This window comes from Muntiacus reevesi, chromosome 13 (assembly GCF_963930625.1).
Source record: "Muntiacus reevesi chromosome 13, mMunRee1.1, whole genome shotgun sequence".
Taxonomy (NCBI): Eukaryota; Metazoa; Chordata; class Mammalia; order Artiodactyla; family Cervidae; genus Muntiacus; species Muntiacus reevesi.
This window is the reverse complement of record NC_089261.1, coordinates 1,839,317-1,853,528: the sequence shown is the minus strand read 5'-3', so window position 1 is coordinate 1,853,528 and position 14,212 is coordinate 1,839,317. Positions and strand designations below refer to the sequence as shown.

The following is a 14,212-nucleotide window of genomic DNA, read 5'->3' as shown; positions in this document are numbered from 1 at the left end:
AATGAAAGGTGAATCAAAGAGCCTGCAGTCAAAAAATATGCAGGAAAGAGGGAGTATTTGAAAGGAGAAGGTGTGTCTGTCTGGCAGTTAAGAAAAATTTCAGGGTATTTTGCTTGAGTTTGTGATGTCTGTGGGTTCTCATTTTTAAAATTTGTAACTTCTCAATCTAGGTAATTGCTTTATACACATATTTGTATTTATTTAAAGATTGTTTATCATTTTGAATGTGTTGACAATGACCCAGTTTTTTTGTTCAGCTCCCTTTTCCAACCAACTCTTCACTCAAGACTCAGTGTTCCCTGGTGTTTACGGGTGGCACTCTTGCTGGCTACCCATGGGCCCTGTTCAGGGCTCTATTCTCATGCTGGGGCTCCTGCTGTTCTTCAGGACTGAATCCTCCCGCCTAATGCATGTAAACTGTAATGTGACTGCAGAGCTTCCTTATCCCAAGCTTGCTGGTTTCTGCAGGAATCATTATCCCCAAGTCTACACAGGAGGAAACTGAGGCCAAGGCCAAGGCCAACGTGAGGGCTGCAGGCGGTGACAGGGTTGAAAAAGACAGCATGACAGGGCAGGGTGAGGCAAAGACAGCTGCCGCACTATGTCCCAAGGCCATTCCAATTGGTGGCAAAATAACTGTCTCTAACAGATTCCTGGTCAGGGCCCCTCCGCAACCACAGCAGCCTCCTGGAACCAGAAATGCCTTGGTTTCTATGGTTTCATTCACAGGACACCTTTGTCCTACTTAAGCAGGAAAGCCAAAATGTCTTGCCCAAGATCACTCAGCTAGTAAGTGACAGGTCCAGGATTTAAATCCAGGTCTCTGGGCCCAGAGCAGGTCCAGGGGGAATGGGGGTACATGAAGGCCCACACATCAAGCTGACCTGGCCCGGCTAGCCAGTGGTGGCAGCGGGCTCCAGCCCCTTCCTTCCCCTAGTGGCTCCCCAAGCCACATGGACTGGTCTTTCAAGTAATTCATCCTTGCATTAGAGGGCCTGCACCCTCTAAAATCACTTGCAGGGTCTCACTAGGTCTCCATGTAACCACCTCTGGAGAGGGGAGAGCTGCAGTTGTTTTACAGGTGACAAGACAGGCTCAGAAAACTTTGGGGAACTCAATAATCTGTGATGTTCCCTGGCGTCGTCTGCAGCAACGTGTGTTTCCCGCCTTCGCCCACAGGAGCCGTTCACCGAAGGTCAGCTTGTATCATAAGAAGACCACCAAGGTTCTCCCTCAGGGAGATGAGCTGGGACCTCAAGGTGCCCGGGCAGAGGACAACTAAAGCATCAACAAGATGGGGTGGGTGGGGTCCCATGTGAAGTCTCCTACTGACAAGAATTACCAAAAGGCTTCTTGTCCAGAGCCCCTAGTCTTAACTTGGTCCACCTCATTCAGAAGCCCCAAAATGGCACCGGGGTGTCAGGACAAGGATTTCTCTTAAAACCAGCGCCTACTTCTCACCAGGATGGACTTCACGGTGCTCTCTCCCCTTTCCTCCCACTGGCATCCCTTCCTTGCAATTCCTACTGGCCATCTTGTCCCTTCCTCTCTCCCGTTCTTAACCCAAAGGTAAGTGTCTCACGGGCAGAGGGGAGTCAAGGTTGATTTAGATCTCTAGGCGCCAGGAAGGGCCGTGAGGTCAGACTTCCACCTACTCGTGCAAACAGTCCATGAGGACCCTCCCTGCTCTACAACGCGGCTCTAGGCTCAGGTGTCCGACCTGCTCGCTCCCCTTTCCCTGACCACTCCGTCCCTCCTCTGCCGTGTGGGTAAATACATTCTCCTTCCAACACTGAGGCCGGATCTCCCACGGTCTGCTCGGTGATGGGGCGTGTCTGGCTGGGGCATGATGACGCCGTGAAATCGGGTCTCCTACAGTTTGCTCAGTGATGGGACTCCAGGAAACCTGCCTTCCCCGGGAGGCCCGCCCCGCGGTTTCTTCCCTCTTCCCCGTTTCCCTGCCCCTGCCGAGCCCGCCTCCCCTCCGCCTTCCTCCCCTCGCTCGACGCGGCCTGGGACGCCGCACTCCCTCCCTGCGCCCCGACCCCTCTCTTCCGCTTCTACGCCCCGCTCCCGCGTGGTTTTTCCTGCCCTCTCCTTCCCGGTTCGGCCGCCGCCGTGCAGTAACGGAACCAACCGCCGCCCTGGAAACCCCGGCGCCCAGCGGCCGCGTGGGCCTCTGGACCGCAGCGGTTCAGCGCGCGCCCGCCGCGCGTTGCCAGGGCAACCCACCCACACCCCTTTCTCCCAGCAGGCTCCGCGCGCCGAAGAGCCCGCGACGCGGTGGACCGGCCCGCTCCCGGCATGCCGCGCGCGCGGGGCGGTACCCTGAGGGGCGGGGCGGTACCCTGAGGGGCGGGGCGGTACCCTGAGGGGCGGGGCGGTACCCTGAGGGGCGGGGCGGAGCTGGCAGCTGCCGCCGTAGTCCGCGCTGCAGGGCGCGGCTGGGTCAAGGGCGCCCGGGAGCGTGGTGGCTCCTGCGCGGGCCGCAGCTGCCCAGGGTGCAGAGTGAGGTCTAATAAGATGGGCTAAGGGCCGACATGAGGCTCACGTCCAGGGGCAGGACTGAAAGTGAAAGTGAAGTCGTTCAGTCGTGTCCGACTCTTGCGACCCCATGGACTGTAGCCTACCAGGCTCCTCCGTCCATGGGGTTCTCCAGGCAAGAGTACTGGAGTGGGTTGCCCTTTCCTTCTACAGGAGATCTTCCCGACCCAGGGATCGAACCCGGGTCTCCCGCATTGTAGGCAGACGCTTTACCGTCTGAGCCACCAGGGAGAAGGACTGTTTGACGTCATTTTTGTTTTTGCAATGACCTTTCTTGTTAGTATGTTGTTCAGTCGCTAAGGCGTATGCAGCTCTTTGCGACCCCATGGCCTGCAGCACACCAGGCCTCCCTGTCACCAACTCCCGCAGTTTACTCAAACTCATGTCCATCAAGTCGGTGATGCCATCCCACCATCTCGTCCTCTGTCGTCCCCTTCTCCTCCCGCCTTCAATCTTTCCCAGCCTCAGGGTCTTTTCCAATGAGTCGGCTCTTCTCATCAGGTGGCCAAAGTGTTGGAGCTTCAGCTTCAGCATCAGTCCTTCCAATAAATATTCAGGACTGATCTTTAGGATGGACTGGTTTGATTTCTTGCACTTCAAGGGACTCGAGTCTTCTCCAACATCACAGTTCAAAAGCATCAATTCTTCAGCACTCAGTTTTTTTTATAGTCCAACTCTCATATCGATACATGACTACTGGAAAAACCGTAGCTTTGACTAGACGGACCTTTGTTGGCAAAGTGATGTCTCTGCTTTAATTTATTGTAGAGAATAAGGTACAAATAACTTGTGCATCCCCCACGTGGGTCAGGCTTAAGTGAGCCCTCAGGGCGCTTCCACCACAACCTCTAGGCTCAGGAATCTGGTCTTTGCTATTTGATTTGTGTTTATAATTGAAGAAGGTCAGAACAGCCACTCCAAAGCATGCTTTGGCATGTTGACTATCTTGAGTCAGACACTTGAAAAACAGCAAATGCAAGAAAAACACTGACTTCTTTTTCTTAAAAGCCGGAGATGAAATTGCTATGTGAAAAAAGTTCATGTCTTTTGCCCAGTTTTCTATTCCATCTTTTTTTTTTTCCTTACAGATAGATTTTCAGGCCGGTTTTACTGGGAATTTACATTTTTAGGAGTGAATTTGGGGGCTTTTCTTGCATTTCCTCTCCTGTGACCTCTTCCTGTCATTTATGGAGATGGTGAAGGCGTGCTGCGGTCCATGAGGTCGCAAAGAGTCGGACATGACTGAGTGACTGAACAACTTCTTATTCCATGGCTGAATCCTAGCAGGGTCTCCAGAGGACACATTGCACAGTATTTAATCATCATGAAGTGCCGAGGTCCAGCCCCGGCAGGGCCAGGAATACCCAAGGGATGAGTGGCATCGGCGAGGAAGAAGACAGATAGACACACACAGAGACGTTGTGTAGAAGAGGTAGCTTCTTTTTTTTATTTTTAGGATAGCTCAGTTTTTATAGAATGAATGTTACCTCCCCCTTAAGTCACCACATATTACATCAGATATTGGTTTGTGCTTCCGTCAATATTTTTTTTCCCCAATGTTTTTCCCCTAAGCATTCATCTAGAACATTTCTGATTACAGGGTTTATACTTAAATGTCCCGTACATGGTCTTCTTGCCCCATGGCCTAACATTCTCACTCTAACAGAAACAACGTTCCACAATCTCAGGTATAGTGTAAATTCTTTGGACAATAAAACAATACATGGGAAGGGTCACAGTAACATGTTTGACATTTCTGAAAATAGTACCATGGGAAAAACCTGATATTTTTCTTTACCTGAAAGCACAAAAATCTCAATTTACAACGATTAACTATTAAACAGCAAAAACGCCTCTAAAGCAGCAAAACACCTCTATTAACAGTAAGATAACGGCAGTAAAGCTGGTTAATATAAATCTTCTATTAAAACCCTATATACCCCATTTTTTAATTTTACAAAAATACCCATAATATCCCATGTTGTTTAAAGAAAGGGAAACAATGAAAAAATAGCAGCAAAGAAATAACAATGACGAAAACCCTTTCACCCAAGGAGCAAGTAAACTAAAGCAGCGTATCTACTTCTAAATGTAGACACCTCTACTCTTTTCTATTCTAGCACGTTATAATCTTTTACGCAAGCAGCCAAACTCTCCCTGCGGCCTTTTCTTTTCTGGCTTCATGTTTACGGGCGTGTCCTGAGTCAGAGCAGTCATAGCATTTCCAAAAAGGCCTGGGCTTTTCCAGCGAGGCCTTTTACTGTATAGTATCATTTCCAAAAAGTAACAGAAAGCCCAACAAGAGTAAGACAGGAGGAGGAAAGCGACATACCGGGCCCCCGGGACAACCTCGAGGGGAAGAGCTGCCTTGCAGCTTCCTTTCTCGTCCCAGTGGCTCCGGAGGGGACGTATGGGCCCCCAGGGCAGCCCCATGTGAGGAAGAGCTGCCTTGCAGGTTCCTCTCCCATCCCACGACCTTGTCACGGACTGGGTGGATCCTGGCAGCTCCCGACAATGAAGCCTTCACCCTGTTTTATAGTCAAGGGCTCCTTACAACCGATAGTGAGGAGTCCAAACACAAATGTTTAGGGAATGGCCCCTAAGCATCAGAAACAGCACAGATGCAAGCACACCACGGTTTCAAGTTTCTCCAGTTTCCCTTACATACATTTCTATTTTCTTCTTTTTTTCTGGCTGCACCTTCGGCATATGAGATCTTAGTTCCCTGACCAGAGACCAAACTTATATCCCCTGCAGGGGAAGTTCGGAGTCTTAGCCATTGGACCAGCAAATCTGGGAAATGCCCACATTTCTATTTTCAGTGGAGTGACTTATTTTCTTATATGTGTTGTGGGGCAGGGCAGGGCCGGAGAGGCGGGGAGGCTGTCTTCCAGGGCTCCCCACATGAGAAAGAAAGAGAGAAAAGGAGAAAGAGGAAATTCCTTCTGGTCCTGTGCTGTGTGCTCCAGGATAAGAATCTCGTTGGAGGCAGGCTGAGTCTGGAAGTTGGTGAAGCCAGCAGACCACGGCAGGGAAGGGGATGTGGGCGGGCCAGCGGTAAAGACTTTGCCTCCCAATGCCTCCAGGCTCGACCCCTGGTCTGGGAGCTAAGATCCCACATGTCTCTGGGTCAAAAGACTAAAACCTAAGACACAAGCAATGTTGTAACAAATTCAATAAAGACTTTAAAAATGGTCCACATCAAAAAATCTTAAAAAAAAAGAAAAAAACAAAGAAAAGCCAGCGACCAGCCCCTCACCGGGCAGGTGCCAGGAGGTGTGGTGTCGTGGCTGGCTGCCCAGCCTGTCGTGGAGGGATTAGTCTTCGGGAGAAGCATGGATCAGACCCGAGTGGAGTGCAGGCAGGAGGGAGGCACAGGGATGGATGTTGAGCTCTCTCTAGACCTGTCCTTGCCCCCTGCCACGCCATGTACATTTTCACCAGGAAGAGTGGCATCCCCTTCGAGCTGAGGCCTGGAGCTGGCACCACAGGGTGAGCAGAGCCAGGTGGACTCCACGGAGGGGGCAGCTGGGGGCCAGGCCCTGCACTGAGCCTCCTCTGCGCTCTCTCTGCTCCCCTCTCCCCCAAGGGGAGCACTTGAAACCCGAATTCCTGGGTCTGGGGCTCATCATTGCTTGGAGGCAGACAAAAAACTGGAAATCTTTCCAGCAGCCCCTTCCTCTTTTGAGCTAGCCCATCTCAGAGGGCAGGGACTTGGACCAGGGGGCTGCTTTGGGGCTAAATCTGGGAGCTTCAGAGCGGAGGGCCTGCACAGCCTGCACAGCCGAGAGGCAACCAGGGAAGACTGAGGCTTAAGGGGAGCCCCTCCCCAGATGTCTCCACATGGCCTTTCAGAGTCAGAGGGGCCGGGCAGCCCTGGGCTGCACTGCGCTCTGAATGCCAGTCCCCTGTCCTCACTCTCTGCCTGCGGGCAGGTCCCGATTCTTGGGCCCCAGCCTTCTCTTCTGTAAGACAGGGGTAACCACCTCCCAGGGCTTGTCGGAGCACCAAGTGCCTGGAGCTCAAGGGTGACCAGGAGTGGGGGGCTCTCCTAGTGGTCCAGTGGTTAAGACTCCCCACTTCCACTGCAGGGGGCCGGAGTTCAATCCCTGGTCAAGTAAGATCCCACAGGCTACTCCCCTATGTGGCAAAAAAAAAAAAGACTGGACGTCCCCTGAGCCCCTCCCCCAGACCCTGAACACCAGGCATAACTGGCCCAGGAAGGGAATGGGGCGTGCGTGGCTGGTCTGGCTCACCGCCTGAGAAAGGCCCCTGATCCAGAGAGCTTGGCTCTGAGACGGGGAGCAGGTTGGAGTCATGGCAGAGCGTGCTAAGCATGCTAAGTCACTTCAGGCTGGTCCCACTCTTTGCGACCCCATGGACTGTAGCTCACCAGGCTCCTCTGTCTATGGGATTCTGCAGGCAAGAATACTGGAGTGGGTTGCCATGCCCTCCTCCAGAGGAGCTTCCCAACCCAGGGATTGAACTCGCATCTCCTGCATCTCCTACACTTCAGGCATATTCTTGACCGGCTGAGCCACGGGGGAAGCCGTCATGGCAGGGAGGGGGCTGGAAACTGGGGGAGGAACAGAGCCTGGAGAGCAGGAATGGAGTAGACTGGTGGAGGAAGATGCCACCCCGAGAGGAGGGGCCCTGGGGAGGTCCTCCTCTGGGGGTGGAGTTGAAGGGCTGGTGAGAGATGGGGCCGCCCACCCCAGGTGGGTGGGGAGACCTCTGACCCCTCCCGCCTGCAGTGTGGCCATCCTTTTATACCTGAACCGCAAGTACCAGAGGGAAGCACACTGGTACCTGGCCGAATTGCAGGCCGCGCCCGTGTGGATGAACACCTGGCCTGGCAGCACTCGCCCATCCAGCAGCCCGCTACCAGCATCTGCCTGTGCAAGGTGAGCCTCCCTGCTGTATCCTGCAGGCTTGGGCAGGCGCTATTTTGGGGGGCTCCAGAATCACTGTAGATGGTGACTGCAGCCGTGAAATTTTAAAAGATGCTTGCTCCTTGGAAGAAAAGTTATGACCAACCTAGACAGCATATTAATAAGGAGAAACATTACTTTGCCAACAAAGGTCTGTCTAGTTAAGGTTGTGATTTTTCCAGTAGTCATGGATCAATGTCAGAGCTGGACTACAAAGAAAGCTGAGCGCCAGAGAATTGATGCTTTTGAACTGTGCTGTTGGAGAAGACTGTTGAGAATCCCTTGGACTGCAAGGAGATCCAACCAGTCAATCTTAAAGGAAATCAGCCCTGAATATTCATTGGAAGCACTGATTCTGAAGCTGAAACTCCAATACTTTGGCCACCTGATGTGAAGAACCAACTCATTGGAAAAGACCCTGATGCCGGGAAAGATTGAAGGCGGGAGGAGAAGGGACGACAGGGAATGGGATGGTTGGACGGCATCACCTACTCAATGAACACGAGTTTGAGTAAGCTCCTGGATTTGGTGATGAACAGGGAGGCCTGGTGTGCTGCAGTCCATGGAGTCCCAAAGAGTTGGACACGACTGAGTGACTGACCCCCCCAAGGGGGTTCCTGGCTTCTTCCCCAGGCAGACATCACTAATTTATTGTTTCATTATGTCCTTGTCACACGGAACCTCAGTGTCACTATTATGTGTCCTTTGGATTTTATCTTGGTGTATTATTCTTCTGTCTTATTAGCAGTTTTAGACAGCTCTATAGTGTGGGTTAAACCCTCTCCACCCAGTCATCAGTCTCGGAAATACCAATGCATTCATTTAAGAGTATTGCCAGCATCTTTGTGGCCTTTCAGTATCCAACTTGCCAGAGATGGAGTGAAATGAATAGTTTTTTTCAGAGCCTGAATGAAACCTCGGAATCCTGAACACAAAGCCCCAGAGGGCCTCACTGATAAGTGGTTGCCGAGGGAGGGGTGGAGAAGAGCTGGGAGGCTTCCAGGGCCCCGAGATAAGCCACCTCCTCTCTTCCTGGCCAGTGTCTCCTGCCCTACTTCTCCGGGCAGCCCATGGACACTGCGCAGGTGGAGCAGCTGCTGGGGAAGCTGATGCCCGCTCTGGGGCGCCTCGATCAGGAGCTTCTGGCATCCAGGCCTTTCCTGGCCTCTGGGCAGGTCTCCCTGGCAGATCTGATGGCATTCACGGAGCTGATGCAGGTGAGGTTCTCCTGCCCACTTGCCCTCTGGGGGGTGCTCTGGGCACGGGCTGAGCCCAGGCCCCAGCTGCCCTGTCTCCCCAGCCCTCTGCATTCAGCTGCGACCTCTTCCAAGAGTGGCCCTGGCCTGCCACGCGGTGGGCCTGTGTGGAGGCTGCCCTGGGCCCCTAGCTCGTCCAGGAGGCCCATAGGCATGTGCTTCAGCCTCGGGACGCCCAGGAAGCCCAGCACGACCCCCCAGATGGCCCAGAAGCTGGCGCAGCGGGTGAAGGAACAGCTCCGCTGAGGGCCGGCCCCGCCCTTGCGCTTTGCGGGCCGCAGTAAACGTGCTGTGTGCCCGTCAGTCCTCTCTAGCCTTTGCTCTGCTCTAGGCAGTGGGCTCTCCCCATTTCTAAACAGTCTGGGAATCTCCCCAAATCGAGCAGCTCAGAGACAGCAGCACTCAGGCCCCCCGCGTGACCCTCCTCTGCCTCCGGGTGCCGAGCCCAGGTGCTTGGCTCTCGGGCACGGCTGGTCTCATTCCAGGCTGGGAGCTTCTGCGCTCCTCTGTGACCCCTTGAAGTCCCCGGTGGTGTCACCCAATGCCCTGACAACCTCCCAGTTTCCAGTTTCTTCCTCTGCACCCATTTCTAGCCACAGTTCAGGCTAGAAACCACCCCCCTCCGCCCCCCACCGCTTCTGGAACAGCCCTGGGTTAGTTCTCGCTCTGGACCCTATAACGCCCCTTTGGTCCCTTTCTGCCGTGAAGGCCTGGCCCCGGGAGCTCCTGCATGGAAGCCCCTCTCCGACACTGGCCAGGGCACACACACTTCTGCCCCCAGGGAGTGGAAGGGCAAATTCACAGCCACCCCCCTACGGGGTGGCTGCGGGTCAGCTTGCGAGTGTCCTCACAGTCCTTCCCGCATGAGTGTATTCCAGGCTTCCGGTCCTCATGGCAACACCAAGAGAACAAGAAGTTCCAGAATGCGGGGGGCCGGGCCTGGGTGGGTGGGCTCAGGGCCAGGGCACAGGCTGCGGGGGGCTGCGTGCGGCTGGGCGTCTGCCGGCCGCGGTGGGGCCCAGCATGGGCCTGGAGCTCTACCTGGACCTGCTGTCCGCGTCCTGCCGCGCCGTCTACATCTTCGCCAGGAAGAATGGCATCCCCTTCGACTTCCAGTTTGTGGATCTGCTGAAAGGTGGGCATCTGCAGCTGCCCCGGTGGGCCGGGTGCTCGGGGAGGCAGGACGCTAGGTCGGGGGTTCACAGAAGCAGAGGCAGAGGAGACCTGACCCCCAACGTGCCCACGCTCCGTCCCGCCACACGTGCCCACGCCACCCATGCGCCCACACTACACCACGCCATGCCCCACCCAAGTGCACAAGGGGAAGAAAAGCTTTCTGGTGGGAGCAGTTGTCCGCTCCGTGTCTGACCGGCCCGCCTCTGCCACTCCCCGCGGATTCTTCCTCACTGTGATGAATGGGGGTGGGAGGCAGGCAGTGGGAGCAAGAGGTGTCCCCGGGCTCCCACCCAGCACCCCTGCCTTCTCTGCTGCCCTGCAGCTGCCGATCAGGGCGGCCGAGATCACAGGAGCAAGTGTACTTATTCCTCATTCACCTCCATCCATACCTGTCTGCCCACCCCGACCCTGGCCAAGTGTTCAGACCTGCCCAGGGTGACTCCCCGGGGCCCAGGTGAGGGTCATGGCCCCGACTACAGAGGTGGAAGAATCTCCTTTTGCAGAGCCTGGAGGGGGCAGGAGGCCTGGGGCTGGGATCCAGGCCCCCGTGGCTTCTGTTGATTCACAGGCTGTGGCTTTGGGCCCAGAGTTGGGGGTGAGGGCTGCAGGCCTCCAGCTTCCTGGAGCCAAAGGGTCACCCTGGCCGCTTGGTCTGGGAGGGCGGCAGCGTGCCAGCCTGGTCCCTGTTAGGCTCCCTGACGTGCCTCCTCACCTGGGCGGGGGGCGTGCTTCTCTGGGGCGCAGCGTCCCCTTCTTGGGAAGATGCATCGAGAGGCGTTGTTTCTGTCTCGGGGAGGCCCCGGTTTCTCGTCCCTGGGGTCTCAGCAGCCTCAGAGCTTCCTGCCCCTCTCAGGTCAACACCACAGCAGGGAGTACATCGAGATCAACCCCCTGAGGAAGCTGCCCAGCCTCAGAGACGGGAAATTCATCTTGTCCGAAAGGTAACCATCTTCCCGGCCCTCTAACCCTGCGTCTCCACTCCTCCTAGGAGAGAGTCCCACTCGGCCCACCTGTGCTACTGATCGCTTGCTTTCTTTTACTATGGAGAAGTTCGCACATACACCAAAGCAGAACAAACGCTAGACAACCAGGGGCGGAATGAACCCAGTACCCACCCCCAGCTCCATCGGTGGTCCACTCGGGCTCACTGTGCATCGCCTGTACCCTCGCTCAGTTCCCCTGCCTCCTGGCCGCCCCATCCTTCACCTGCAAATATTTAGGAATGACCTCCTAAGATTTCCCCACGTGCTCTGCCCTGTCTGAGGCCACCCACCAACACCCCCTTTCCCCATAGGGCCCTTGCTGATGGGGGTGAATTGACTGCCTTTCGGGGCCTCTGGGCTCACCCTCCTCCAGGAGGAATGCCGGGGGCCTAGAGTCGGCCTGTGGCCGGAGACGGTGTTTTGGGCCCCGCCGCGCCGGGTGGCCAGTGAGCAAGGCCTGGGGAGGCCTGGGGAGTGCCCTGACCGTTCTCTCCGCAGCGTGGCCATCCTTTTCTACCTGTGCCGCAAGTACAGCGCCCCCTCGCACTGGTACCCGCCAGACCTGCACATGCGCGCCCGTGTGGACGAGTTCATGGCCTGGCAGCACACGGCCATTCAGCTGCCCATGAATAAGATGCTCTGGATGAAGGTGAGGGGCCCACGGCTGGAGCTCAGGCAAGCATTCCCGCCCTGGTTGGGGAACTAAGATCCTGCAAGGCATGAGCTGTGCAGTGGGAGGAAAAAAAGTGAAAGGGCCCATGAAGACCGTCATATTTGAAGATGACAAATAAACAGCCCATGTGCCCCTACTTATCCTACACCTGTGGCAGACATCACTAATCAATCACAGGATTCTTTCCTGCTGGGACCTCAAGTCCTTTTTTTAAAAACAATCTTTTATTTATTAATCTTTTGGAGCTGTGCTGGGTCTTAGTTGGAGCATTCGAGATCTTCGATCTTTGTGGCAGCGTGGGGATCTTTAGTCATGGAACTCTAAGTTGTGGCATGCGGGATGTAGTTCCTTGACCCTGGATGGAATCTGGGCCCTCTCTTCGTTGGGAGCTCAGCGTCTTAGCCGCTGGAGCACCAGGGAAGTCCCTCACATCCTTCTGAACAAGGGCCCCAGGCAACTTCTACCCACTGGAACTGCCAACGGAGGCAATACCACTTTACATCCTTGGTACTGTCCACCACCTCTCTTAGCAGACAAGGGTCAGACGGGGCCTCCAGAGGCCTGAAGGGTCAGACGGGGCCTCCTCTCCCTCCCCTCCCCCACCCCGGGCAGCTGCTGATTCCGATGATCACGGGTGATGAGGTCCCAGCTGAGAAGACGGAGCAGATGCTGGCGGAGGTGAGGAACAACCTGAAGCTCTTTGAGGAAAAGTTTCTGCAGGACAAGATGTTCATTACTGGGGACAACATCTCCCTGGCCGACCTGGTAGCCCTGGTGGAGATGATGCAGGTTTGCAGTGGGGTGGTGGGTGGACGGAGCAAATGAGGGGCTCCCCTGAGACCATAACTTGCAGAGAGGCTGGGGAAGGGGGAGCCATGCCTGGGTGCCCAGCCTTGACCCAGGGGGAACCACGGGAAGCCCAGGTTTTGAACCAGTGAGGATCGTGGTCGTTAGTGCTTCAGGAAGAGTCCTCCGTGGGGATGGGAGCTGGAGGGTGAGCCTGCTCAGTCAGCTGGGATCCCAGTGCCTCCTCCCCACAAAGGACCCTCCAGGAAGAGTCCAGAGGCTTCCAAAGTGTCCTTCTGACCAAAGTGCCCCTCTTTTCCAGAGCTCCAGTCAGGGCAGCCGGACAGGGCCGCTCCCTGGCTTTGGGTCTAAGGGACCATCTGCTCTGCACGGGGGCACACTTCTGGGTGGGGGACATCCATGCAGCTTCTGCGTGCAGGGGAGGGTGGCCACTTCTGACCGAGCTGGTGTGCAAGACAGAGTTGAGACCCTGGCCGGTGTGCAAAGTGGCCACTGTGGTCCTTGGTCAGTGTGCAGTATAGACCAGCACAGGGAGAGAAAAAAGTCCCAGTCTTTCTGTCCCAGGTGGTGCAGTTCCCTAAGTTTCACCCCCCACACCCCTTAAACGTTCTCCACACGCACCCCGGACATCTTGGGTTCATGTTTCTTAGGCTGCCGACTGGGTCTCATCGTAGTTCCTGTGCTTGATCCCAGAGGGAGGTTCAACACAGGGAGAAATAACTGAATTCCTCCCACCTCTGTCTGGGGGCAAGGGATTTCAATGGAAGAAGGCAAGACCCCCAGGAGGTTTCACACTGGAGAAGCGGGAACCCCTGGGTCACAGGCCCCTCAGAGAGGGACTCAGGAGCCGTGGAGCAAGACCAGCGACGAGAGAGCCACTCGGGGTTCTCCACCCCCACCTCCATCTGTTACATGACCTGTGAGCCCTGGCCAGGCCTCGGGGGTCAGCAGGCTCACTGGCTGCAAGGGCGAACTGGGAGAGTCTTGTGCCTGTAGGCGGGGCCCAGCTGGGGCTGGTCCACAGGCTGACCACGCCTTCCTCTCCATCTGTCCACAGCCCACGGCCGGCAACCATAACGTCTTCCTCAACAGTGCCAAGCTGGCCGAGTGGCGCATGAGGGTGGAGCTGGCCATCGGCTCCAGCCTCTTCGGCGAGGCCCACGACCGGCTGATGAAGCTGGCAGAATGGGACTGCTCTACGCTGGACCCGATGGTCAAGGAGAGGATCTGCGATTTGCTACAGAAGTTCAAGTAGAGGCGCCTGCCCCGCGGGCCTGGCCGCTCAGCCCCCGGGACCCCTCCTTAAGGGAGACGCTGAGATTCACTGCTGCTTTGCCTAATAAAGAACCGAAACAACTCCCGTGGCTCCTGAGCCCGAGATGAACCTGGGTCTGGGTGGCAGTCGCGAGTCCCCCCAGATTCCGAAAAGAACTGGGAAATTAAAGGTCACAACGATTAAACTGTCAGTGTGACAGCTGATGACTTTAGTGCTTACTTTCACTGATGGATAGAATAACGAGATCGGAGATCCCCCCGGGAAATGGAGGTTTGAACCACATTCTAACATTCTTGGGGAACTTCCCTGGTGGGCCGGTGGCTAAGACTCAATGCTCCCGACACAGGGAACTGAGGTTCAATCCCTGGTCAGGGAACTAGATCCCACGTGCCACAGCTAAGAGTTTGCTCGCCCAGACGAAGGACCCCACGTGCCACAATGAAGACTGAAGATCCCACTTGCTGCAACTAAGCAATAAATATTTATTTTGCCGCAGCCAAATAAATAAATAAAGATAGATAGTTTTTACAAAATAAACCCATCGGCCTGCCGGCTACACACAGCAC

At 55.5% G+C, this 14,212-nt stretch overlaps 1 protein-coding gene across 1 annotated transcript; it reads left to right on the top strand.

The window, feature by feature from the left end:
* The first annotated feature begins 9,513 nt into the window (after nt 1–9,513).
* LOC136146138 (glutathione S-transferase theta-4-like) lies at nt 9,514–13,629 on the top strand. The gene is made up of 5 exons (XM_065905055.1): nt 9,514–9,866; nt 10,761–10,848; nt 11,389–11,539; nt 12,176–12,352; nt 13,428–13,629. The coding sequence occupies exons 1-5, from the start codon at nt 9,623–9,625 to the stop codon at nt 13,623–13,625; spliced, it is 858 nt and encodes a 285-aa protein (XP_065761127.1). The 5' UTR covers nt 9,514–9,622; the 3' UTR covers nt 13,626–13,629.
* The last annotated feature ends 583 nt before the right edge of the window (nt 13,630–14,212 follow it).

Bases quoted from the DNA above. Each gene is read 5' to 3' on its own strand.
- LOC136146138 (XM_065905055.1), top strand. From the start codon at position 9,623: ATGGCAACACCAAGAGAACAAGAAGTTCCAGAATGCGGGGGGCCGGGC. The intron at 9,867-10,760 runs GTGGGCATCTGC...TGCCCCTCTCAG, and splicing joins GTTTGTGGATCTGCTGAAAG to GTCAACACCACAGCAGGGAG. The intron at 12,353-13,427 runs GTTTGCAGTGGG...ATCTGTCCACAG, and splicing joins CCCTGGTGGAGATGATGCAG to CCCACGGCCGGCAACCATAA.